Genomic DNA, 27,628 nt, shown 5'->3' with positions numbered 1-27,628 from the left:
GAAGCTTGAAAATGCTATGGAAAGATTGGAAGACAATATTTGACTAAAAAGAATGAAAGATACATTTAGTCTTTCAGGCCAGACCTGTAGAGGACCTTAATGGGAATTCTGGCACTTTATGCACAAAACTTGTGTTTTGAAGTGGGGTGTTTTGAAATGGCTTCCAAATCTTTACATTTTGTCTTTTAAGGAAAAAACAAAACCCTGTTAAGGTGTTGATATCATGATATCAAATTCAATAATTTTAAATACAAAACAACACAAACACAAACACTCTGATCAGAGTAGTAATAGATTTATATTTGTGGATTAATGTTGGTAAATGCATAATTTGAGAAGTTTTACACAAAAATAATCAGAAGCATAAATTCAGATTTTCTTTTTAAAATAGAGCATGTGTAGCTTAACAGTTTTGGTTTTTATTTTTCTCCTGAGAGAAGCCTGTAACATGCTACATTCATGGCAGCTGCATATATGAGTAATATTGCAACAGTGAGCAATGTCTTAGTACTTTGAATTTATGCACAGGTAAGGAAAAGAGGGAGAGCAAATTTGTTTTTACCTTAACTCAAAATGATGAGAGATAGAAAAGACCTTCTTGCTTGGAAAAGGAGAATATATCACTTAACTTTTGCAATAATGTGATCACAGTTGACCTGTTGGCCTAGATTCTCTGGGGAAGGAAGCCAGCCTGCATATCCTGCCTAGCAAGGTGATGTAGCCAGTGTGGGAGGTTCCACACTGTAGTGGCACCATCTACTACTGGTGAATCAGCTTAGCTTTTTGTGTGTAATTCATTACAACTTGCCACCCCCTGATTTTCCACCAAATCTTCTCGGACTCCGTTAGGCTATATGCAATAGCAAGCAGCTGGCATAGTTTTGGATCAATTTAGAAGCCTTTAGAAATCTACCATGGGAAGACTCTGGTGTCTCTTTACAACTCTTAAGTGAGCTGTGCTGGAACATGTTTGGCTGTAGCTAAGAATTTAGGCTTCCAAATTTTTATACAGGAGGGAAAAAGCAGATCCTGAGCTTCTGGTGACATGGATCTGGTCTATCTCAGGGGATATGTGAAGCCTAACGGAGCCAGGTTTTGGCTGACACAGTGCTCTGATTCTTGTCTTTCCAGAACAAAAAAGCTAATGCATACATCCTGTCATGTTCTGCTTCCATCTACCAAATCACTTACTTTTCATCTCCTCTAACTTTCTACTACAAATCTCACCTCAGACAACTCTTCACCTTCAAAGCTCTCCTACTTTTATAAAATGCAGGTTACCAACAGTAACCTGCATTTCGATGCTTTGGTGGTACTTAAGAAGAATCTGCATGCATTCATAGCTGATGCTGACATAAGTTTCTCTGGTATGACAAAGGGAATCTGGACTGTGGTGGGCAAGACATTGTTGCAGCTACTGTGGGTGAATCCTCCAAGACTGCGCTGGAGGTTATGGAAAGGCTATGGAAATCTGGCACTGTTGCTAGTTCTCTTACTTCTGTTCTGTCAGTGATAAAGTCCTGACTCTTAGGGCTATTCTTTAACATTTCACGTTAGTAAACATCTGCAGTTTGGGGTGTTTTTCTTTTCCTTCTGATGGTGTTTTTCTTTCTTCTTGGAGGTTGAGTGTGGTCTCAGGGATGCTTACACCTGATATGGTCCCTTTTTAATAGGGAGACAGGGAACAACTGAGCAGAAGGTGCTACAGCTATTTTGAGCAGACCCAGGCTTCTAGACCTTACCTGAGTACAATGTTAAATACAGCAGATAGATGCGGCAGAAGAAAGGGGATGTAGTAGCTGCTGCTGGGCACAGTGAGCCCAATTCAGCCTCTCTCGCTGTTTGATCAGTCCATTGTGGAAAAACCTTTAATTGAGCAGACTTCCCTGAGCAGATGTTTATTGTTATTTTTACTGATAACAATAATGGTAAATAATACCATTTTGAATCCTGCATATGACACAAAAGAGCTGATAAACTTTTAAAGGATAGTGTTTTAAATAAGGGTTATACCAATAACAAGCACGTACTTGTTGAATTTATGGGGATAGTAGGTTGCTAAGTTACTGTAAATAGTAACAGAATATGCATAGATGAGAATGGAAGTAAATGTTTGAAATTGCCTTGAGAAAAGAACCGTTGACTACTGGCTGCTGTTGTTCATAAAGATATTCATTTATATTATTGAATGGTGTATTATTGATTTTTAACAGAGTAGCTTTAGCAGGAAATGCTTCCCACTCTATGTAGTTTGCTTTCATTCATGACTTGCTGATAAACCACAACTATATAGAAAAGGAAGCTTACATTTCTAGATCAGTGGTACAAATACAGTGATTTATTTTCTCATGAAATAGTCTGAGCGTGTTAGATTTATAAACTGTTTTTCCTATCTGTTGGGGTGCTTCAATACAGCGGTACAATTGTCTTCAGAGATTTTTCGAGCCTTGTGATTTCTCATTGAGAGGTTATTGGCTACCTCTGATTAACCTGTTATTCTGATCCTTCTTAAACTCTTTTAAAATAATAAACAAGCATATCCATGATCTTTCCCTGCCTTTCCTCTTCGTAGGTTGCATTTCCGTATAAAAATCTGCAGATTCTATTTGTAGTTGTCATGCTATTCAAAAGAATCTTAATACCATGTGGCCTAACAAGATTGCTGAACTAGTCTGGAAGAGGGAACGATCTCTTGTTTTCCAAGTGTTCCTTCATAACTAGCTTGAGATCTGCTCCTCTTCAAGCCATAAAACACTTCTTCCATTTTGTCTTGACTGTATTTGTTACATAATGCTTCTCCTGTGCTGGAAAATTCATGGTCCTAGTACATATTAAGGACCACTTCGATTCACACTATCCAGCATTGTTGTAAAAATGAGTACCATTTGTAGATTTATATATTGCTCTTGATTTTAGTGTAACATAATGCCACTGAAATAATAGACCTAAGTAACTTCAGTACCTGGAAAATCAGTAACCAGGGCTCTGATCCTGAGAAGACTTACATATATGTTTTTGCTGTCATGCACTGTCAGTAATCCCATAGGTTTTATACAGATTATTCACTTATGCAAAAATGAAGCATGTGCACGGTTTTAAGATTAGGTCCTAACATTGCCACAGAGTAATTTACATGTAGCTGTCAGGTTTTTGGCAGGAAATCTGTGAGAGGACATTGTGAAGCAATTAAATGGGGTCTGAGAAGAGACTGGAAGGAAGGCTGAATGGAATTTGAGATTTTTTTATTTTATTTTTTGCTTGTTTGCATGGTATTACAGTAAATTAATATGCTTTGAGGTCTACAGGGGCCATATGTAGGTTCCAAGAAATACTATTCTTTTTCTCTGGCTGGTTTAATTTTTGTTTGTGTTTTTCCTTGAATTACTAGAGGATGGACACACTATTGGGCAGAGTAAAATGGACCTTCTAGCAATACTGAAATATGTTGCTGGTGTGTCTTGTTCACACACTTAAGCCAAGCTGATCATCAAATTTACCATGCAGATGGAATTCTGCCCAAGGCAGGCTGCTAGTGACCTTCTTTTTACCTTTCTCCTGTAATATGGGAATGGTCTGCTTTCTAAGATTATCTGGGAGCTTAATTTCATAAAGTTCATGCTGCTAGTACAAGGACATACAAAATTGGTATTATCCTTCTTGTTGTCATCCTGTAATGAATTATAAGTGAGACTTTTGGTCTTTCAATGCAGATCTGATGCAGCATGCTGGTTAGTTGCTTGTGTTTTGTGGGGAAGAGTGCAGTAGATCTTTGATTTTAAGGCCTTCTGAACTGAGTGTCTGTTACGTGGTTGTCTGTGATTAGTAGACGTTGATATCGATGTCTGATGTGAACACAGAAAATGGATGCTTTTGATTTTTTTTCCCCCCATATTAACTAACTATGCTATTAAAATCTTAAAGAGAAAAATGAAACAAATTTCAGCTATTTGTAGAAATAGCAGGAATAACTTCTAGTTTTATAATTCCATTTTATTACGCAGATAAAATTAATCAGAAAAAAGATGCTTGTCACTGTGGCTAACCAAAGTTTAGTAAAACATGTATCTACAGTCACACCCAGGGCATGTAGTGCAAAGGCCAGAAAATAAAAGTAAATTTATTGCAGCTGTTCAACAGCATATGGAAACTACCATTTCTCAAAGATGTCATCTTTCAAAATTATTATAGGTTTATAAACAGTGTTCACTAGTGAAAACACTGGAGTAATTATAACATAGTGGTGAGTAGGCCTGTCAGGTCAGCTGTGTTTATGCTAATGGTTCAGACAAGATATGTTTTCTGCCCAACCCATCTGCTGCAGTCATTAAATATTTAAGACACAGGGGAACCTGTTATGTACATTGGGGGTCCTTTATTGGTTTTGTGGATGTGTTTGCATAGGGGGGACTTTTGCTGTTAATTTTTTTCTTCATTTTGACACGTCCCATACCATCTGTATTGCCTGTGCTTCCAACAGATATCTTTCCGTTATTACTTGTCATATCCCATGCTACATGAAAACAGGTATTTTCTTAAATATTTATTAACAGTCTTGTTACTTTCAGAATCCAGCTCAAGCACCACTACCTTTCCTGAATGTGTCTGAAATATGCGGGTTCAAAGATTTTAAAGTACCTGTAATTATCTGTTGATGTATTTTGTGAATATTATAGATGTTCAGAGAGCTGAAATACTCTGTTCTCTATTCCTGAGAGAGGAATGCAGTTATGTACATGTTTGTGGAGTTCTCTTTTAATTTACGGTTATTCCTACTTGTCTTCCTTGATTTATTTCTCATATAGGCTTATTTTTATTATTATTATCTTTTAATGTAGACTCAACTAGATTTGACATAGCTTCTGCAGTTGCTAAATCTTGTGATGTCCCCTGGGATCTCATTTTTCTCTTTTGGTTTTTCTTGCCCTTGTAATTCCTGATCTGTTTTGAGTGTGTACAAACTTGGTACTTTAAGCTGGAGAGACTGACTACTACTAGAGGTCTGAAGGTACTGCCACTCAGAAATGGCTGATCTGTAATCATTCCTTTAATCTAATATCCTGCCAAGGCAATAGACTTCAGAGTTGCTACAGAATGTGGTTGTTTTATTTCTAAGGGGATAATTTTACTAGGCTTTTTGTAGTCCTTCAGGGACAATGAATTACACAGTGGCCCAGATGTAACAACCGATATAAGAGTAGCAGTCATTAAACTAAATTACTGCAGTCAGCCTTACTGTCCTTATTTTTTTTAATTATTTTTATTTTTTTACCTATACCATCAGTGTGATAAACTGTATAATTTAAAATCTAACCTTCAGTGTGAGGAGTAATAATTTGGCTAGGGCTAGTAGTGGGTGGGAATGCTGCTGAGCTTTTTCAGGTAGGCATGGTCATAAATTCTGCAATAAATTAAGCAAGCAAGAAGAATGGAGAATACTTGCATGGAATGACTGTAATGAAACAAACTTACTCTTTTCAAGTGGGGAAAGTAGGTTAGAAACCTCCATGTCAATTGTCACTATTGTCAGAATATTTTAAAAAAAAAGCTATATATATATTTTTCATTTTAATGACATTATAAAAAGAGGGCAATTATTTGCATTAGATTTCTGCAATTGCTTTGACTGTTTATTTTTATTCTTTATCCATTATGACTCACTTTCTGAAATTGTTTATTATTCCTTTGTTAAAAAAAATTGAGGAAACACTGGTCTGTTTTCTAAGTGCCTTTATGGTTGTTGGGATAGAATAGCAGTTGCTCTGTCAGTGTCACAGTGTTTATTTTAGTCTCTGAATTAATTTTCTTGGTTGCTAGGCAATTCTATTTCATAGTTTTAATGGAAATGACTAATTCATTCTCTCTCTTCAGCTTTCGTTCCATAATCTGCAATGGTTTGAAACTAGGTTTCTCTGACGTAATGCTTGGCAAATACTCCTGTCAATGTACAGTTTTAGGACTATAGTTTATAAAATGTGTCCAGCCCTATATTTCTTGTATGTTCCAACGAAGCCATTGTAAATGTAAGGTATTCAATAAAGGAAGAACTGGGCTTTTATGTATAGAGGATAAATATCTGCCCACATGTCTGACGTTTTAGAAAGTTCTAAGGGGTGGGTTGTGTTTGGAGTTGGTACCAGCTGAGCCTTTTTACCTCCAGTGGTGATGGTGTAATATCAGCAAGCTAAGGAACTGAGATCTTCAGCATTTATAGTCAGCAGGTCTTGCTTATTACTTAGCAGTGCAGAAAGGTTCAAAAAGTAGGTATGAATATTCAAAGCACTCATAACCATATTATTAAAGAAAACCTCTAAACAGTCCACAGTTCCAGAGCTATTTTTCATACTGGAAAATACAACACCTTAGCACAGTTTGTTTAAGTTATTGTTTTCTGATTCTTTAATCCTATTCTTATTAAAGGCAAATATGAAGGAAAAATAGCTTTAAATGAAACTTCAGGATAATGCAGAAGCATAGGCCTTGTTTGTTTTGTTACTATCAGTTATGCTTTCATTTCTTCTGAATCAGCTAGTGAAATACAGTCTTTTGGCTTGCTATCTTCATTCACCTTCTTATGTTTCTGTGCTGGTAAACTGCACAACTTGGAAATGATTGAAATCCACCTCACTCACCTGTAGCAGGAGAAAAAGCATCCTGTGGGCCCAGAATGTCAATGGCATCTTCTGTTAGGCCCTGTGCTCCTGACGTTGGTTCAAGGTCTGTCAGCTTGTCCAAAGTGTGAATTCTCAGTAAGAGTAAACTATTAAAAACACGAAGCATCACAGCAATAATTTCCATCGTGCTTGATAATACTCATGAACAAAGTCATTATCTCAGTACTGATACAACACTACAGTCAAAAATTGTATTATTGGATTAAAAAGTAAGCTATTCTATCAGCCAGTAACTTACAAATTACTGTTTTAGAGATAATGGTGTCCTAATAAATTTCACAAAATTTTAAGATTTTGGATCAAGATATGAAAGATCTGAAATGGATTATGTATCTTTTGCATTTTTCAATTTGACCTACAGGAACTACTACAAAATCTTGCCTTTGAAAAAAATCTCACTATGCCTTTGTTTCCCACGTGTCAAAAATATATAGAACTTTTCTTCCACCTGTTCTATGATTTGCTTATTGCTTTAGTAGGTCACAGTCTTCCCACTTCTACAGTGGGACTCTTATTTTAGTTGAGGCCTCTAGATACTACAGAAAGATAAAGTATGCAAGGGAACACTTACTGATTTATTTTTAAAAAAGTACAGCCATTAATTAGTGTTCTTTTCTATTAAAGGTGGAATAAAGGGTAATTGAAGTATCTTGTCTGGATTGTCCCACTTTAGAGTTTCTAACCAAATATTGCATTCAATTGAACAAAACTAAAGGAGTTGCAATCATTATGCATATGGCATATGTGTTGTTAAAATGAAGAGTGATAGACCTTGATTTTTAGCAGAGACATAATCTAAGGTAGAATGGTGTGATATACATACGGCGGATGTCTGTTCAGTATGCCAAAAGAAGGAACAGTTCAGAAAGTTGTAACTTCAGCCCCCTTCAGTAGAACTATGTTCCTTAGTGATAATATATGTGATATGTAAAGTCCAGGACAGATATGATCAATGCATCTTTTTGCTCATTTCATGGAACTGATGCCTAATGGTGACATATTGGCCCATGTTGGCTTGCTAGTTTGTTAAAATAATGCATTTTCTCAAGAATATTTTTCTCTTTACAAAGGTGATCACATTTTTGCCTAATGATGGACAAGTTTGTTTTGTCTTTGGCAGCTGAAAACATAGACTCTCTATTAACAGCATGATTGAACTTAACCCCAAATACAAAGAAAATTTCAGACCGAAGGATATTAGCAGACCTAACTCATTAGAAATATCTTCAACAGACTGTTTCTTGTATTCAAATAAAGTAGGTAAATCCATTTGGCATACTGCCCTCACCAGAAGGGACTCTGAGCATCCTCCCCAGCTGGGCACAGGATGAGTGCCCCATCAGGCCACCAAGACACCAGCCTCCACCCAGAACCCAAAACACTGCCACCATCTACTTTATCTTACTGGATATACTGTGTTGAGCTCTGTAGTGTTAGAGCAATATTTGTTTCTGTTCTTTAAGCTATCTTGTTTAAAGGTTGTTTATACATCTTTAACACTGCTGTCTAACAAGATGTATGCCTAGATTAATTGTTGAAATAAGCAGCCTTCTGCATGTCATGCCCCTCATTTTGTTGTAAGTCTGAAGTACTCTTAAATAGCAGCTCTTGAAGTCACATGATATGAAGAAAATCTTGGCAATTGCATTTTAAAGGCAAATTTCTGCACTTCAAGTGTGCACTTCAAGACTTCAAAAAAAAAGTTATTCTTAAACTTACGTATGTGCCTTCTTCCGTCCATAGGACACATTATGCAGAAGTTTTGACCATGCTGGTTAAGTGCATATGCCCTACACTTATGCTTCCAAATAACTTGAAATCTGTTTTTGTTTGTTTGTGATAAAGAAGTGTAGTTCTCAGGGTTTTTGGATTTTAATTTAGTTTTAGGGTCAAAGCACGTGATTGACCTAGCCTTTGCAGCAAAGATACTGTATAACAGTGACAAGCAATTCTACCTTTCTTGGGGTCTGATTGCATACAATTAGTGTCAAGAGTAGAATGACTGAAGACAATGTCAAACTATTATCAATTTCCCTAAATATAAGAAGGAAGGATTTATTACAAAGGAAACAGATGAAATTATGTCTCTGAAATTAGGATCTCTAGTATGAGGGTTGAGGAAAAGAGGATGGAACTTTATCTTCAACATCCAGTCAAGAATAATAAAATCAGAGGAAACTTGCTAGAGAATATTAACAATAATACTGAAGAGTCAATCCACTGAATCACCAACTCATGTGCCACATCCCTGAGGAAACATAGTTTCATGCTGTGTATGCGAGTCCTGTCTTAACTCTTTATTTCTTCATGCTCTGGAGAACAAAAATGCTTTTTAAAGGTGCATCTTTCAAGTGGGAAGGGAGGGAGGGGAACAGACTTTGTTTCTGCTACTAACAACTTTCTTAAGAGTGTCAGTGGGAAGTGACTTCTCCATCCTTTCACAGAAGGAATGAGAATTCCTCTCCTTCTGCTGTTTTATGAAGACTGTGAGTTTTCTGTGTAATTTTATTTAGTCTATAAGCATTTGTTTCCTTGCATGATGGGGAGCTAAGTTTTAGGAAAAACAAACAAAAGAAGTGAATGGCAAAGTTTTCATAGTAGTCCAATATCTGAATGTAGACTAGTCATAATATATCGGTGTATTTGTCACTGCTTGTAACGATTATCTGAAAGTTGATCCAATCACTTTCACAATGAGCTCTTTAAATTAGTATCCTGGTGACAGCAAAAGGATGTGGCCTGTTTAAATCCTGTACATCACAAGAAAACATGAAGAAATTGCTATGACTCAAAGGCAGATTACCAAAAGCAAGCAAAAGGAAGCTTTTATTGCTGTGAACTTGAAATGGCTCATTGCTCATAAACAGTAGAACCACAAGTAAGTTATTAGGTCATGCTAGATCATTTTGAGTAATGAAGTGATATTCATCAGCATGTTATGTTACATATGTCACGTATACAAATATGAATACTTGCTGATAATTTTGCGGAATTATCTGAATTATCTCCTTCCTGCAAAACAAGCCTTAGCTCTGCAAAGCCAGCTTTTTTCTTTAACAATACATTTTGTTTTGCCATCTTAAGACATCTTGGATTACAGAGATAATAAACATTTCCTGAAGGGGTCCAAAAAAGAGTTTTTGTAACACATAAATCGCAGTGTCCTTTAAATGTCAGTACCCTGAAATGCTGTACAACTTAAGTACTTGATTCTGCTAGAAATGTGAAGGAGGAGGATGGGAGTAGCAAAGGGAGAAAGCAAGTGGAGAAATTGCATTTCCAATTTTTTTCCTCAAGAACTCAAAGGAAAGCTTTGTGTGAATTTTATATAATTTTGACACAAACCTACAGACTCCTGTAATTTGAATTACTTTTAGTAATTCAAAATTTTTGAAAAAACATGATTCTCTCAGAAATTCTATCTAATCTTATGGCAGTTTCTTGGGAAGGCTGAAAGTTTTTATTCTTTTTTTTTTTCCTGCTGTTAAGTGTAGTGCTTTCTTTATATTTTGACACACACAAACTGCTATTTGTCCATAAGTAAACACTGCTATTCCTGAGAGATAGATACATTGCAGAAAGAGGCAGTAAATATACAGCAGATTGGTTTAGTCATAAAAAAGCAGGAATGCTTTTCTGAGTCCTGAGCAGAGGTATATATGAAGTAGCAAAAGGTTTTCAGAATAGAAGTGTAACATGGCCCTGCGGTCTTTCACCTGGATATGCTAGGTGAGTGGGAACTCATGGCAATTTTATCTTTCATGCACCTTCTGTCTCCCAACGAATAATATATAAACACGAAATAAATTTTCCTGGCTATGTCAAAACTAAGCAAGGATGCACCCCCTCATTTCCTCAAATGGTTTATAGGAAGCTAAGGGCCCCATCCATAAAAGTTACCATATTTAACAGGGCTGTGGCACAGGTGTAATGTAGCTGAGGTTGAACCTCCTCGTTTCTGTTCTCTGAAGGCAATGCTTTCTAGAGAGTAGCAGCTTTGCACACTTACTGGGTAGCAAGTTTAAAGACAGGTTGTTTAGGGCTGAGGCACCATGGGGATGGCTTAGCTGGAGCTCCTCATGAATGATCTGGAGATCACAGAGAGAAAACAGCTGATGGGGATATGCAGGAAGGAGGATGGAAAATGAGGAAGAAAGGCGGCTATATGTGATGGGAGGCAACAGAGGTTAATTGGTAATTGGGAGATGAGATGAAGCCTCTGTTCAAAAGAGACAGAAAATGTACTTGCTAATAAAGATCTGGGAAGGGTTTCTTATCTGCTCTGAGAGAAATAGCAGGAAAAAAAAGAAAAAAAACACACAACCCTTTGCCTTACGTCTCATAATTTTGAGGTTTTGGGGATTTCAGTATTTTGTGAGACCTTGTTCATATCTATCAACAAGGAGAAACTGTGGTTTAGTAGATCCAAGTAGTACTAACTAGTACTATTAGGTCCTTTTTTTTCTATTTCTCTGATAGATTTCAAACTCTGGGGGACAGGGATTACATTAATGTTCTGACTTATCTCACACACAGCTTGTTACTTAAAATTGTTTAGAGGTGACAACATGTTTATTACATGCCATGGCCTGGATTTCTGTTTATTAATTCATTTTTTTCATTAAAGGAAATAATCTGTATCTCACTGGTGATAAAATTCTTTGGTGACACATCTCTTGAGTCACGGGTTATAGTACATGTTAGGTTGTACTAGATATGCAGTAATTATTGTATACCTTTTTGTAAATACTGCAGTTGCCAGATAAGCAGCGTGCACAAGTTTTCGCAGAATAAATTTTTTCTAGATTCTGTGGTACAAAGTAAGTCCTATAAACGATGATGAATACATCTTTAAAAAAATATTTGGAGGAAAAAGTGCATTTTGTAGAGTACCTGCCTTTCTTGTGAACCAAGTGTTAGGTGTTTCAGAGTTGTGATATCAAAGAGACCAGTAAGTCTTCCTCTACTAGCAGCATGGATAGAGCACAACTGAATGCTGGTATTTCTTGCCAAATAAAATTAGTAGAGGGGAAAATGGAAAGTGATCACAGCTTTCCCATGCTCTACTGTTCAGCAGAGCCAAGTAGGTCTAGGGGTGAGCTAATCTGGAAGAAAGAAATGATTGCCATTATTCATTGCCACATGAGAACAAAAAACCCAGAGTGAATAGGACTTCCATCACGAGGAAATTTTGAGCAGCTATGCAGCACAGAAGGTGGCTGTTGCCTGGAGTTGTATGGCATGGCTGCTTAAGTTTTTAAAAATTCCAAGTAATAAGGATTAAATGCAAATATCAGTCTTAATGTCATAAATGTAGAAAACATCTTGAAAATATGAAGCAGATGGATTCTGAAGGCTCGGGAATCAGAAAACAAAGAATACAAGCAATCTTTTCTTTCTTTTTCAATTAAAAAAAAATGTTTTAAGTGTTCAGCATCTACTTTGGGGATCTGGGATATGGAGCCCTGGTATCTTTAGAGTTTATGGCAATTAATGTAGTCTTACACAGATAATTAGTTTACAACAGCAAAGCTTGTGACCCTGCTGCTGCTGCTTGGGTGAGAGCAGTCCTTCACTTGTTTCTTTCACTGAGACATGGACTTTCTGGCTCCTAAAGCAGGTAATAACAGATCTACTCAGAGGCTGTGTGTCTGTGGGAGCTGTAAAATGCAGTGGGTGGATAGATACTGAGTGTATAACGTTAGGTCATTATATCTGTTCAGTGAAGACCTTCAACACTTGCAGCCGCTGGAAAATGAAGCATGTCTGACAGCTCAGAGACTGCCAGGGTTGTATGGTGTTATATGGCTGAGAGGGAGCTGCTGGAGTTTCTGACATAAATAGATGGGTTAGGAGTGTTTAATGTAAAAATAGAGCCATTAAATTAGAGGGTCTTTTGTCTTTTATTCTGTGTCTAGGGGATATGATAGGATATCTGCATGACATTTTACTCTTGCTATTTGCTATCAAAGCACAAAGCTGAGAGAAGAAAGCCAGAATCCCTCTTCAGCTAGAAGGCATTTCTGTAGCAGTTACACTGAATCCGTGCAAAGCTGTGTCGGGGGCGGCACTGGCACTGCGACTTTAGCCAGAGAGGAAGTCTTGAGGACTTTTAGCATTTCCCCTGGGCAACAACAGAAGAGAGAGAGAAAATGCTATGTCTGCTTCTAGCTGAAGAGTTCCCATGAACTCTTGGCCCTGTATCACTAGTTACCTTGTAGTGCTGTGTAGGATGTGCACATTAATTTTTATGAAAACATTGCTTTGCTTTGAGCTGTAAGTCTTAAATATAGTCCAATGATAAAGCTGTTCTTTGGTGATACTTGCCAAAAGCTGAGCGCAGCATGTGCAATCAATCATAAAGTGTTCCTCTAGTACAAAAGAGTAAATTATCTCATTTTTACTGCCCTCAGCCTTTGGCTTTGGGAAATGCAGCACAGTGTCAGAAAGCACTTGTTAGTGGTGAATGTGTTTTCTGTGGTTTCTCATGGAGATTGGAGGCATTGGATTGGGGATTGGATTGGATTCTCCTTGAGCTGCTAACTAGGAAGACGGGTCAGGGTTGTATAGGGGAGAGGAGAAAGCTACCCAACAGCGAAAGCAGACACGAGTCTGGTTTTCCCTTCTACATGGGGTTTGAGAAGTGGAAAGAAAGCCGTAGTACTTTCTTCCCTTCCCAAGTGCTTCTGTGAACATCAATGCCAAGTAAAATTTGTGAAGCTTTGTTTCTATGGAGGCAATCAAAAATTCTGAAATCATTTCTCTCACGACGATTCTCATTTAGAGATATGTTGAAGGGAAACCACGGTACTGGCTTTTAGTCAATGGCAAATGTAAAGAAGGTGATCTTATGGAAATATGTAGAAGCTTCACATGCCTTGCAGTCAAGGACAGCAGACTGTGCTGCACAAATTCTTACCGAATTAACAAGAATTGGAAATCATGATGAATTTTTTTATAAACTAGCAGATACTCCCTCTTTACCAGGGCACCATAGGCTTTGAACATGATCCAGTCAGTTCAAGTAATTCTTCCAATGCCCAGTTTTGCAGAGATGCAGGAGAAACCATGCTGCGCCCCATCTGACATGGACTGGACTCCTGACAGAATTTGCACAGACAGCAAATCACTGCTGGATATTTGCATGTGTGTACCACAAATTTCATGGACCAATTCCAAGGCGTTATTTAGGAATGCTTCAAAGAACAAATTAAGTCTGTCCTATTGCTATTTTCAAGTCCCTCCTGTAAAGCCTAAAGGAAATCCTAAAGTTTTTAAAGAAAAGCTTGCTAGGTTTTCCACCCTGAGGGCAAATTAACGTGTTTTCCTTTAACTTCACTCTTTGGAATAGCGGGAGTTTTTTTGGCTGAAACTTTTAAGACTTTAGCCTAGAGAGATACCCTACATAAACAGTTTCATACTAAATAATTGATTTAGAAAAATGAGTAAATAAACTCAAGTGTTTTACCATGAAAAATATTGGCAGAATGATGGAAGTCCCTAATTCTGAGAGAAGTTGAGCATAAAGAAGAGGGGGAAAGGCGTGGGAATAGCAAATTAACATAGGTATGTATCTGTATTGCTGGTGTGGAATATCTGTGAGTAATGACAGATTATGGGTTTAATAAAATATATGTTGTGTAAACTATTAATGTGTATAATTTTATAAAGCACTATAATAATATTTTGATATTCTGAACAGCAAATATGGAGATGAATATGCTGTGTAGGGAACAAGGCAAGACTGTAGACAAAAATAATCCTCCTGGAAGCCAGAAAGGAGAGCCCATGTCTTAATTTTTCATGGCATAGTAGCATGGACCTAGGGAGTGCTTTCAAGATATGACAGTGTGGATTTAATTCTGGAGGAAAAAAAAAAAAAGAAAGGAAGTCAGAAGCTCAGAGGAAGGACTAAGTGCTCAGTGTTGAATCGAAAGAAAGGTGGCTGGAAGTGAAAGGATTGTGAGTGGCTCGCTGTCTATGTAAACTAACTGAACTATTAGACAGTGCTGCAGGAAGATTATGTAATTGAGGTAACATCAGATTGCTGCAGTATGCATTCATGTCGTCAGGCAACTAAGACATATATGCAAAATATTAGGAATAAACATGGAAATAAACCCTCAGTGGTTTAAAAAATAGCACGCTCTACAGAGACTGCAGAAGGCTGCAGCTCTGTTTTGCTCCCTGCATGGCTCCTCAGATGCCACCAGTTACCAGACGGAATTAAATGCCTTCAAAACAAAACAAGAAATTGCTGATTTTCATTTAAAGTGCCGGGGCAATATTGCTAAGAAACTAAAGAACGTAGGTAAATATATATTAAATATGTATCTTCGCATTTGGCAATATGCCATTATGTACATTTATTTCTCTTGATAGTTGCCAGTTTCATAAAGCAAATTATTTAAATCGAACAATCTGGTTGTGGAGAATGGAAGTAGCAGAAGGCAACAGGGAAGCGAAGGGGGAAGCTTTAAAGCCTGAACACGCCTGTGGTAACGTGCCTGTGAAGGTGCAGCACAGCATGGGGAACGTGTAGCTAACCCGCACATAAATCGTTTTCAAATGTAAATTCAGGGCGCACTGTTTGTGCAGTTTTTGAGGCCCCAGTACGGTCGTCCCCACCCGCTAGCAGGGCCGGGCTGGGCCGGGCCGTAACTGGGTCAGGGCGCTGCGGCCGGGCCCGCCTCGCCCGCCCGTTGCCGCGGCAACAGCAGCGTCCCGCCGCGCATGCGCGCAGGCGGTCTGTCTGTCCGTGCGCGTTTGTTCTTCCGTTTGTATGTTTACATCAATATATAGTATTGAAATGGTATTCCAAAATAAAACTGAAAACATGCCATAAAGCTAGGACTGGTTTCATCTTCAGTGTTTGTAGTAGTGTGTTCTTGATATCCTTAGAGACAGCAGCTAAAACAGCAGTTAAGTAAAAATCACTTGTGTAAAGCCACCTTTAGTTAGAGGCAGCACAAGGTGGACGCTACGTGTCTTCATGGTGAAATTTAAAGACAGCGGAGCTGAGAGAGAGAGTTAGGAGAATATAATAATTTACTAACTTTTAGAGAATTTACTAACTTTTTAGAAAAGGGGGGACTGAGAGAGGGAGCTAGAGGAATCTTGTCAAGTAGAGATAGAGCGCTGACGGCATGAAACTAGGATCCTACTTAGTGTCTTTACTAACTATGGTGCTTGTGCAAATTAATTAAAGCAAGAAGCCTTGGGCCCCTTTACCAAGGTCAGTCTCTTAATAAGAGTGTGAGCCTATCTTAAGAAACTGGTAGAAACTGGTCCTGCGGATGGACAAGATCCAAGAAGCAACTGAGTCTGCGCAGAGACAAGAGGTCAACTAGCGGTGACGAGGAAGAGTCATCAATCTTCATCCCCACGACCCCCGAAGACCACCACCAGAATACACTGCGCAAGCGCAGATGGGAGGAGTTTATGGAAATGACTCCTTGGAACTAATTTTAATATGAAGCGGGGACAGGTTATGAATATGTATAGGTGTATCGTGAAACTTCATGCATATGTAACTCTTTGCTGCATATAACCATGGCAAGTTGCCGCGTCAGGTGCGCACGATTTTGGAGGGGCTACCCCCCTGTGCTGCCCAGCGCTGAATAAACATACCTACTTTACAATCTTGCTGATTGTGGAGTCCGTTTTCTGCACGTCAGAGCGATGTAGGATCTTGCTTAAGTGAAATAGGTTTGGAATCTGTGGCTCCAAAAATCTCAAGCAAGGAGAGAAATTCCTTTGTATCTTACTGAAGAGGAATCCTCTGTCCCACCAACATATCCGAAATTAGTTAAATATTTCAGAACTGTAATAGGTAAAATACTTATCTGTTTCCCTTCCTGAAAATTACAGGTTTGTCATTATTTTCAGAGTCTCTTGAACCACTTTAGAACCTAAATGGTCAGAAATGTATGGGAAATGCTCTTAAACTGCATAGTGCAGATCACAGAATCACAGAGTTGTAGTGGTTGGAAGGGACCTCAAAAGATCATCAGGTCCAACCCCCCTGCCAAAGCAGGTTCCCTAGAGCAGGCTGCCCAGGTAGGCGTCCAGACGGGCCTTGAATATCTCCAGAGAGGGAGACTCCACAACCTCCCTGGGCAGCCTGTTCCAGTGCTCCGTCACCCTCGCTGTGAAGAAGTTTTCGCATGTTGGTGTGGAACTTCCTGTGCTCCATTTTGTGGCAATTGCTCCTTGTCCTATCCCCACAAACCACTGAAAAGAGGTTGGCTATATCCCTCTGTCTCCCATACTGCAGGTATTTATAAACATTAATAAGATCCCCTCTCAGTCTTCTTTTCTCCAGGCTGAACAGGCCCAGGTCTCTCAGCCTTTCCTCATAGGGAAGATGCTCCAGGCCCTGTATCAGCTTTGTGGACCTCTGCTGGACTCTTTCCAGGAGATACCTCTCTTTTTTGTACTGGAGATGCTTATCTCTCCATAAGTTAAGAATTTTCACTTGCAAGTGAAGATGAGAATTAGTAGTGCTGTTCGTTGCTGTTTTAGTCGCTTTTCTCAAATGGGTAGAAAATTGCAAAATTCTGCAAAGGGAATATAAGTTGCCAGCACTTTCTATTTATTATTAGCATTTATATTAATACTATAAGCTGAATATTTTGATTTAGCTAGAAAAGCCCAGAGTAGAAAGAACTGCTATTTTATCGTAATCTTTAATATACGTTAATTTAAACCAGGCATCCAACGTTCAAAAGCAATTGGCAATAATTGAATTCATACCAGTTTCCTAAAAGTAGTTCAAGTACAGAGGAAACTGATTTCAACATCCATAAGTTCATACCTGATCAAATTAACTGATTTCTACAGTTGAAGATTAAACTTGAATATTACCACTAAAATACTTTGCAAGAGAAGGGCTGTGAATGGAAGCAGAAGGAGGTTTATAATTGAATGGAGATTTAAATCTTTCCCCTGACCAATTCAAGGCATCAATGAAACTCTCGCATCTACAGGAGACTGGCTTTGTTAGTGACATTGCTCCATGGACTATGTGTTCATCTGCTTCAGTCGAGTTGCTGGTAACTGGAGGAGAGGGTATTACTGTTAACTTGATGGGCATTAGTAAAATCAACTTAAAAGTATTGTACCAAGCCGAGGGGCATACCATGTTCTGTAGTTATAATTTTTTTTTATATATGTTTTTTTCTTGTTTACTTGTTTCTTTAAAAAAATAAAAAGGAATTGCCACTATCAGTTTTGCACTGGTTACAGTAGCAGCAGCTTGCAGCTCTGTTTTGCCATTACCACTGACATACGGACCCAGGCTTTCCTATACTTTTTGCATAAATCAGCTGGTCCAAAACACTGGGAGCTACAGTGTGGTAATGTTGCATGTCTGGACCTTACAGAGCACGCAGCTCTTGTCACCTTCACAGTGCTTCCCTTCCCCATCAACTTATCCAATATCACTTATTTTTGCTGAAGAGGTAACCAGCATTCTCAACACTTCTCTGAACACTTCACACTTGGGGCCTGCAGATGTTTCGGAAGTAGCATAAAAAATACAGTTTGGAACCCTGTTTTATATAAACAGAGGTTGAAACTACTGGGGATTTTAGAGGGGTTTTAAAATATTTCAAAACATCCATGCTTATAAACAGAGGGCACACTGGGCAGCTGAGAAGTTGGTAAGCTCCAACTCAAAGTAGCTGAAAATGAAGAGTGGGGAAAGATATTTATAAAACTTAAAAACTGAGGGTGGTTGAACACCAAGTCATGGTCTGGTGCAATGCCACTTCATGCTCTGCATATACTTTAGGCAAAAGGGGGAAGAATGTGGAGTTAACGAGTTTTGGTTCTCTCAATGCTTTTTTTTTAGGTTCTCTTTCTCTCTTCTTTTCTCAGAAACCATCCATGTCTGACTTAGTTCTTGCCCTGCGTAGTTAAATAAACCAACCTTTAAATAAAAGAATTTTAAATTTAGTTAATTTTTTTTATGTTTTTATTTTTTAAATAATAAAAAAGGTTTAGGGAGAAGAACAGGACATTGTTGTTTTTTTTTTTTTAATTTTATGTTATTACAGTTTCTAAAGTAGTTAAATTGTCTATTTTAACTTTATTGCCTAATTATTACCTAGACTATTAAAAACTTTTTAATAATAAAGAAAGTATAAACAACAATATGTAAGCATTTTTAAAGGCCAGCACAGACATATTAGCTAGTCTATTTGTTCTCCTTAGTCAAAAGATCTAAGAAAATTCATTCATTTTGGGTGCATGTTTGAAGGAACTCCATGTCATTTGAAATAATTAATTATTCCTTGAATAAGTGGGAGGAAATCTTTTCTAAAAACATTTTCAGTGTTTCACAACCACTTTTTTTTTTTTTTTCCACTGTTATATAGTCAGACCTTAAATAATATGCCTCTGCAGTGATTTGAATTTCTTTAAGTCCAGGAGTAAGTACATCGTATTTCATTGGAACAAGTTAAAGAATGCGAGGGACAGAGCTGAAAAAATGACAGGGACAGTAAATAAAACCTGCCACAACTCCAGTTGCTTGCAGGAGGGCCTCAGATTTCTGGAGGCTGTGCTTAAGGAGTTTATGTTCAAGTGGGTGCACAAGATAGCACAGGACATATGGCACAGTTTTAAATCTTACAGCTTCTCTCCCTTTTATTTCCTGTTTGTAGCTTCATAACTTCCAATGTGTTATATACGTCCAAAATGAACTTTTGATTTACAGGAGATTTGGGAATTTGATCTTTTTCATCTGTAGTGATGCATTGTTCTCTTTCAGTTAGAATATTTAGAGACGGCTATTTAGAGACCTGTAGCAAGATGAATATCCAGTACTCACTGAATATCTGTTTTAACAGATGGACAGCAGTGAGCATACATGAAGGTGATGCCAACTCCCAATTAGCAAAGTGTCTTAGGGACAAGGATATCTTTAAGAGGTTAAGGAAAATAACTTTCTCCTTCAATAAAAATGCCCAGGCCCCCCAAACAAAATAAGCTTAAAAATCCTAGCACTTTCAATTTTGATGAGTGATTTGCTGTATATTTAAAGTAATGCATTCCTTTTTCAGAAAAAAAAAAAACAGGCATTTTCAAATTAAAATTATTTTTTGTTAAATATTTTTATTAAGATTTTTTTATTATTATTATTTTTTCTCCTGGGGCTGGTTGTCATGTCTGTTGAATAGCCTACTGGAAGTGAAAGTTAAACCAGAAAGAAATTTAAGGCACTCTAGAAGAGATGTGAAGACCCTCTTTCTCCGTAGAGCCTGAGATCCCATAAGGCAGGACTTCTTACAGTGTATTTTCCAGTTATATTTAGCTGGAGTGGTGGTTTTGAAAGTGTTAGATATGACTTCTGCTGCATTCTTGGGGAAATAGCCTGTAGCCTAATGGATTTAAATATCGCAGGGTCTGTTTACATTTTTCTGTATTTTGAGATATTACTGAAGTTAATGGAAAGCCACTAATCATCTCTCTCCTCATTCCCCATTTGCATGGTAGATATATTATTGGAACATATCCTACAGTAGTCTTTTATTTTTTAAGTTTCCTTGGAAACTTGAAGTTCTTCTTTTCATTTCTCTTCTGTAGCAGGACAGTATTAAAAATGAAGTAAAAAATGTGAATGGAATAGGAGGAAGAGTAGTTTTTGAGATATCTTTCTGCAATAGAGATGCTGGGGTTTGATCATAATTTTGTCACAGTTCATATGAAAGTAGAAATACATTTGCATGTATGCAGCCTTAAACCACAAATATATTAGTTGTAAATCTTGACGTTTTCTTCCACAAGTTACTCAACAATGCTCCTCAGTGGTTTACATCAAGTGTTTGCATCTTCGACTTCCAAACAGGCTGATTTTAAAGCATATCTATGATTTAGGATAAACGAAAGCTATTTCTACTCTATGAAAATGTGGGAATACAAGCTATCTAATACCAACAAGAAGATTTAAAACTTCTCACTCTGCTGTTTGATTTATTTTTTTCCTTCTCCATCTTCCCCAAAGGCTCCAAGGTACTTGTCCGCAGAGAGAGGAATCTGTGGCAGTAGTTCATGGGGCTATGGTGGACAGTAGCTCTGTATTTTCAGGTTCCCAGCTGAATCTCTTGCAGTTGTTCATGTAAAACAAGTGGGCAATTCAGGACCCATCAAAATGGAATTAGAATTTAGGTTATGTGCATTTTAAACTTTTCAATAAAGCTCGCAAAGTTTTGCCTAGTCCTGGAGGCTTCTAAAATCTGTATGTACCAAAATATTTAAGCTGCATTAGAGACATCCTAGAGGTGGAACTGCCAGTAACTGGCTTAGCAGGTTTCACCTCTTTGTGCAGTTCATCTACGTGCAGAGTGTTGCTTTGCCTGTGCTCATTTACAGGTTTTAGCCTGTGAAGTGTGATCCAAAAATGCATCGGGGATGGGGAGTGCTAAGTTAATGGCTACAGAATGTGCTTGAGATCAATTTCTTTCTCACCCGCATCTCCCCTGTCCCTGAGCATGACAGAACAACAATCTAGCTGTAGGTCAGCTTACAATGGGACTCCTTCTATCTCTACTGATGTTGGATTCTACTGAAAAAGACTATGTAGATTCAGTGGATTAAAAAAAAAAAAAAGAAAAAAAAAAGAAAAAGAGTATGGAACTGTAAAGAGAGCATTATTATGAAGCCTAGTATTTGCATGCACTTTTTAAATAAGCTGTCACTAAATTAATTTATTGAAATAAGAATTTCAAAGTTTGCTTATTGTGCTGGGCTCTCCCATGGTGATCTCCCACTTCTGATGCATGTAATTCTTGCCCTAGCCCTCTGTAGGGAAACTGTATCTTCTGAGGATTTGGGGGGTACTGTAAAAGAGATGAGATACCAGGGTTCATTTTGGACGTATATCTAGGTGTGTGTAAGGCCAGACACTGAACTAAAAAAAAATATCTGTCAAGTTCATTTGTAATGTAGAAATAGTAGTCACTGTGTATCATAATAACTGTGTCTTGAGGGTTGTGTTTTGTTGTTTTGTTTTTTGAAAATGTAATCCGATGAATGTGAAGCCCTCTAAAAATACAGCTGATTACTCTCAGATAGTCAGCTTCTGTGGTTGTTACTCTTTTAAAATCTTTAAAATGGGGTTCAATTTAGCATACACACCTAGTTTCAGTCTTTTCCATCGCATTAGAATACACAGGACAAAGCATTGAAGATCTTAATGGGTGCATTTTGTATATATTATTAAAGCACTTTCAATCTGGCCAAATATATAATAAAACATAACCTCTTGCCTAAACAGCTTAAATCTTAAATGATACTGTAAATGAAATACGTAAGATGAAGGTAAACCATGGAGTTGACACTTTCCCCATGCAAATATTTTGCATTTTAATATTTAATGTATTTTTTCCTTTGAGATGTAGAAAAATAAAAGTAGTAGTTCATAGTAGTTAATGGAAGATATTTTAAGATGAATATGCTGGGGGAAAAACAAAGCTCATAATGAGTGAGACATAGCAAAGGAAACTGTGAAAAACATTTTTTTCTGACATCTTCCATATGAAGTTGTTTTATTTATAGCTCATTGTTAAATGAAGTATTCATAAATGAGGCTTGAATAATTCTGTGAAATGTGATAAAGTAACAAAGTTCTGTAAAGTTTAAATTGTTGTTTGTTCTGTCATTTTCTATCTCTTTTCTTTTTATGTAAATGCATTCCAAATCACTTTAAGATTCTTTTTCAGTGACTGGTATTAAATAGGATGAGGAGACTGGAAGAAAATGGCTTTGTTAACATCCAAAATAACTCATATTGAGCTTACAAAGAAAACAAACCAACATGGAAAAAGGAAAATAACTTAAATATTTTTTGTTTGTTTTTAAATGATTATTATTACAGCTATACTTACCAGTTTCCGTATGGTCTGAAAAGTATCTAGCTAGTTCATTCCAATGTAGTCCTCATCTCCTGGGTTCATACCACTGTTTATGACTTTTCTGTGATCAGAATTTATTTTCTATCTGTCTGGAGAAGTTCAGCTACACTGATCACAATTGACCATTATTTTCATCAGTAATTGTAAAAATAAAGCCTAATTTTACTGACAGTGTCCAGAAAATATGAAGCAGTACTTTATGTTAATTAAACTGAAGGTGCTTAGTTTGCCAGTATTATGATTGCATAGAACAATTCCTTCCAAGTGTAGAATGATTTAATATGCGCTGAAGACAGCTTATTCATAGCTTAGCCTAACATAGCAAGAGAAATATTAAATCAGAGTAACAATCCTTTATGTGCCTAGAGCGGCTGCCAGGCTGTGTGTATATATATACACACACACACATATACACACACCTGTAAATTTGTAAACAAGCTGTGCAAAAGCAGTGTCTGCTATAACACCGCATAATCAACAGTAGTTATGACTGTCATTATTATGTCCAGATTTCTTATTAACTTCTGTTGTTATGAGTAGTTGCACCTCTGTTCTACGCAATTCTTCATTACTCTAAGTTTTTCTCCTTGTTCTAGCATTATCTGAATTTGCTGATGTAAGCATGCTGCAAGAAGCAGCTGGCTGCAGTGAACTTTGATAGCTGGAAATGAAGCCTTGATTCTGTGCACAATCTGAGTGTCCTCGCTTATTTGCTAGTTGTATCTTTGCAATCTTCACAAATTTTCAAAATATTTTAGTTTTCCATCATTAAATGTTATAGAGTTAGTTTTAATATAGAAGATTATAGAAATGTCATGATAATAAAAAGACTTTAAATCACCTTCAAATCACACATACCCTTCAAAAATAGACTATGTATATGTATATTGTTTTGCTTCATTTGTATAAAAGTTTGTGTAAATAAAACAGGGCTCAGTAAAGTCTGCCTAGAAGTTGGCCTTTTAAGCAAACAAAAAACTATTAGCAACCATCAAAAGTGGATGAAGAACCAGTCTTGTATATACTTATATTTTATGTTATTACACGAAAATTTACAAGAATGTAAGTTAAATACTGATTAGATTGCTCCAAATACACTCAATATTATTTAACTGGTTAGGTCTACTTAGGTTTCAATGGTTTGAGCCAAAGTTATGCAAGTGTATGACTGTGCCTCTCCCAAACTGTTGAGTAATCTGTAATTTTATTTCCTTCACTGGTTGATTTGTTCATCCAGCGTTAGCATTCCAGTGGTGTTATGTTTACTGGCATGCTTTATTGAGCTGGGCTGCCAAAGCAGGTTAGTTTCTCAGGAACTTATTCAGGACAGTAGCTAGTGTTTTTTTGTTTTTTTTTTTTCTTTTTTTTTTTCTTCATTTAAAATTCATTTCTGAGTCTCATTTTCTTGACCTAAGTGTCAACTGATACAAGCAGCTAGTGCAGAAAAGCATATTGCCCTTCACCTCCTGTAGAGTCCATTGTTGCACTCTCTTTGGTGATTTAATTTCTGCTGCATCAGAATATGAAAGTCCCCAAACCGTTCCTTAATCCAGCCTGGTGAGAGCCATGCCATTGATCTAAAATGGAGCTTAGATTTCTGTTTTTCTTTACTAACTTAAAAAACCACCAGGCAAATAACCTTAAGCTTTGGACATAATCAAGCTGTGGACCTAGACTTAAATTACTCTGAAGCTGGCTAATAGAGATATTGGGTAGCTGATTTGTTTGAAGAGTTGAGACAAAATCTGTGGCTTAACTAAGTCTTCTGGCTTTCAATTTTTCAAAATTGTAAAATCAAAGTGTTGTAAAAGCCCAGTACATTTTATTCACATTTTTTTTACAGCTATGTAGTAGCTCTGCAAGGGTAAAAGTGGGGCCACATTTTTTTTAATTTGGCCAGTACACTTGGAAATAGTAATAACTGCTCAAAAATACTGTGGTTGTCCATCTAAAATCTGGACCTGGAACTCTCTCCGTAATCGTATTGATTTTTTTTTTTCTTGAGTATTTTTAGTACTTGGTATTCAGTATTTTTCATCCAAGTATATGATTCAATTTAATTCTCTATAAATGTGCTCGCAGTGCAGAGCTGTGATAGACACATTGACATGTAGATTGACGTGCTTGCATGCTGCTTGGTAGCGAGATGTCTTACTGACTTCCGGGTTTGCATCTTTTTTTTTTTTTTTTTTCTTCCCCTTTTTGACAACTGACACTTCTCTTGTGCTTGCCATTACAACATTACAAAACTACTGCATGTGATGATGTGATGGTGACACTGCTGGTTTGTACTTACAAAGGAAGAACCAAATACAGTTCTTTAAGTTGTTTTTCCTGTTGATACTGTCAATAAGCACAAAATACAAAAAAAAAAATGTTTGTGAAATTGTTAGTTACAGGTGCCTAACATTTGTCTTTCACAATTAACTTCTGTTTATCCCCTGTCTTCCTCCTAGAAATCTTGTAGGTAACAATGATGATGACAGGCTCATCTGGTGATGAACCCGTCAGCCTGCCATTTTAATGACAGTTAAGCAAACATTTAGTGTATGTATATTAGCGTTAGAAATTTATTTCAGCTTCTGGTTGGGAGAAAGATGTCCGTTCAATCTGTTTATCAAGTGCTGGTGTTTTGTGTGGATCTCATAATCAAATAATCAAATATTGTTTTTCTATGAGTTGTGGTTTGATATATATATATATATATATGTAGTAGTTACATACAGGAGACAGGGATGTACTTATCACTTTCAAAATGCTCCACGTTAAATTTTTTAGGTATGCAGCACTTACTAAAAATTTCAAAAGTAACACGAAGCTGCTCAGCATGTGCATTCTACATTTGTTGATATTTGAAATGCTGGCATGATAAATTATTGAACATATTTATCTGGATTGACTCTTCAGGGCTTACAAGTAAAATAGAGTATTTTTTTACCTTAAAATTGCTTCACACTTGTCTTGATTTTCTAGGAAGGTTTTGAAGGCATTCTGTATGCACAAAGTACTTGTGATATAATCCATTTAAGTCCTGTCTATTTAATTTGAACTGTAAAGTCAAGTGCTAGTCTGTTCTTCGTCTGCATTAGCATGTCTGGTATTCTATCTGCATTAACATATGGTAAAGCTCCTACTTTGCATAGATATCAGAAGCGTATGGGCAGCAGCTCATCCAAGACCAAATCAATTTGCATTTATGGCTTACTCTTTAAGAGCTACCTCTTCATGTTTTGTTCATGTCAATAATCCTTACACCGATTCTTCTGAGACCCATAAAGAAGTCTTGTCTTTGTGAATACCACCACTGGTGCTATGCAGCTGCAGTCCCAGTTGTTTGCTGTGTTCTTGGTCACCTCTTTTAAACACACATAGAACATTTTTGGTCAGCTGGCAGGTATTATTATTATTATTTTTAAATGCAGTACTCAGTAGTGATTATTTGCTAGAATCACCTTTTATACGAGTCTGTGAATTTTAGAATATATTATTAGCATCCTGACTGGATGGTGTGCCAATGAAGTCACCTGAATAAATTACTCTGAACTCCCCACCCCAGGCATGAATTCTTAGCATGTGAAAAAGATAGGTCTAAAGAAATTGTGAAAGGTGATGGTTTTGGGAAAAATCTATCTTTCACTTCACAGATGATAGAGATGAACATATCAGTAATTAACTCAGCTGTGATTTCCATGTCGTGCTAGGACACTAAATGTTATAGCATATATAGCTCTTGTCTAAAGAGGATGAAAATATGAAAACACCAAATTGCAATTGAATAGTAATACTCCTCTTCCAGTAGCACTCTTTTATTACTCTGATGTTACTCATCTCAGAGATTTCCAGGATGAAAAGCAGGAGGTAGAATAGTCAATGTATTCATACTTCGCCCTTGAAGCAAAGGCTGTCTGTAGACTAATAGAGAGGATATTTTATTCAAGGACACTTATTTATTTTTATTTTTTAAAGCCCATTTTTGTAATGTTCCTAGGGTCAGTATCTGAATAAGCTATACATAAACTAAATTAACGCATCACAGAGAGATTTTTTCACATCTGACTCTCTTTGGAACCGATCCAAAATTTGGTTTTCTGAACTGTGCTAATTAGTCTAAATCCCACTATTTTTTTCAGCTGCATCTGGATTCACCTCTTTTGTGCTCTCAAGTAGCTGAGTCACTGTCTGTATGCCAAGTGTTATGATAAATAACCACTTTCAATGAGTTATATGAAAAAAGACTTGACGTGTTTTTTTTTCATTTTTCTTTTGAAATCAACTACTAGTTAATATGCAAAAAAGTCATTTTCTTGCCTTCTGTGTTACATATAATTGAATTCTCATTAATACAACTAAACATTTGCCACAGAAAATAAAAGTATTTTAGAATATAGAAAGAGTATGTTTGTACTTTCTTAAAGATACATGAATGCACCAAGATACAGACAAGCATACCTAGATTTGCATTTCTGTTCCAACAGAACAGACACATGACCTTAAAATTAAGATCTTCCATCTTTCTAAAAAGACTTGGATAGAGTTATTGTGGCTTTCAAGGTTTTGCATCATGTTAACTTAGAATTTTGGAAGTGAATCAGTTCAATGCTTTAATATAGCTTAAGTGTACCTTCTTGAATAAGAAACTTTACTCATTTTATATCTTATAAGTGTGTAAGCAGTTCCTAAAATACACAATAGTAGGTGGTAGGGAATTTCACTGTTCAGTGGTGTGCCAGGAAGCAACACCGTCTGTGCTTCTCTGTGGATTTTGCTAAGGGAGTACAAATTGCAAAACTTGCTCATGTTCTGGCCATCTTCAGAGAGGCCAGAGACCATCAGCTTCAACAAGTCAAAATGTATTTTAGCTGAAAAAAGTATAGTATATTTTAGCTGAAAAGTATACAATTCCCCTGTGTTTGTTTATTTTATTTTTTTTCACCAGCAAATGAAATTACATCTGGATGTTTAAGTAACCTAAACATACAAGTCCAAGCTGTATTTTCAAGCATTCAGATTATTTTCTTGGTTTTCTCCGCTTTCCACAAA

General features: G+C 36.9%; 1 protein-coding gene across 3 annotated transcripts in view; it reads left to right on the top strand.

Moving 5' to 3' along the window:
- The window catches only part of GPM6A (glycoprotein M6A), a 118,525-nt gene that overhangs the window by 7,384 nt on the left and 83,513 nt on the right, over positions 1-27,628 (top strand). The window contains exon 1 of one of the 3 annotated variants that reach the window (XM_013190332.3): positions 12,252-12,291. The exons of the other annotated variants lie outside the window; for them this stretch is intronic. Coding sequence (XP_013045786.1) covers positions 12,267-12,291 — 25 coding nt within the window. The 5' untranslated portion in view covers positions 12,252-12,266. Of the gene's footprint in view, positions 1-12,251; positions 12,292-27,628 lie in introns of those variants that run through there. 3 annotated transcript variants of the gene reach the window in all.

Source organism: Anser cygnoides, chromosome 4 (assembly GCF_040182565.1).
Source record: "Anser cygnoides isolate HZ-2024a breed goose chromosome 4, Taihu_goose_T2T_genome, whole genome shotgun sequence".
In the NCBI taxonomy this organism is placed as follows: Eukaryota; Metazoa; Chordata; class Aves; order Anseriformes; family Anatidae; genus Anser; species Anser cygnoides.
The sequence above is the reverse complement of the archived record's forward strand: the minus strand, read 5'-3'. Positions and strand labels throughout refer to the sequence as shown.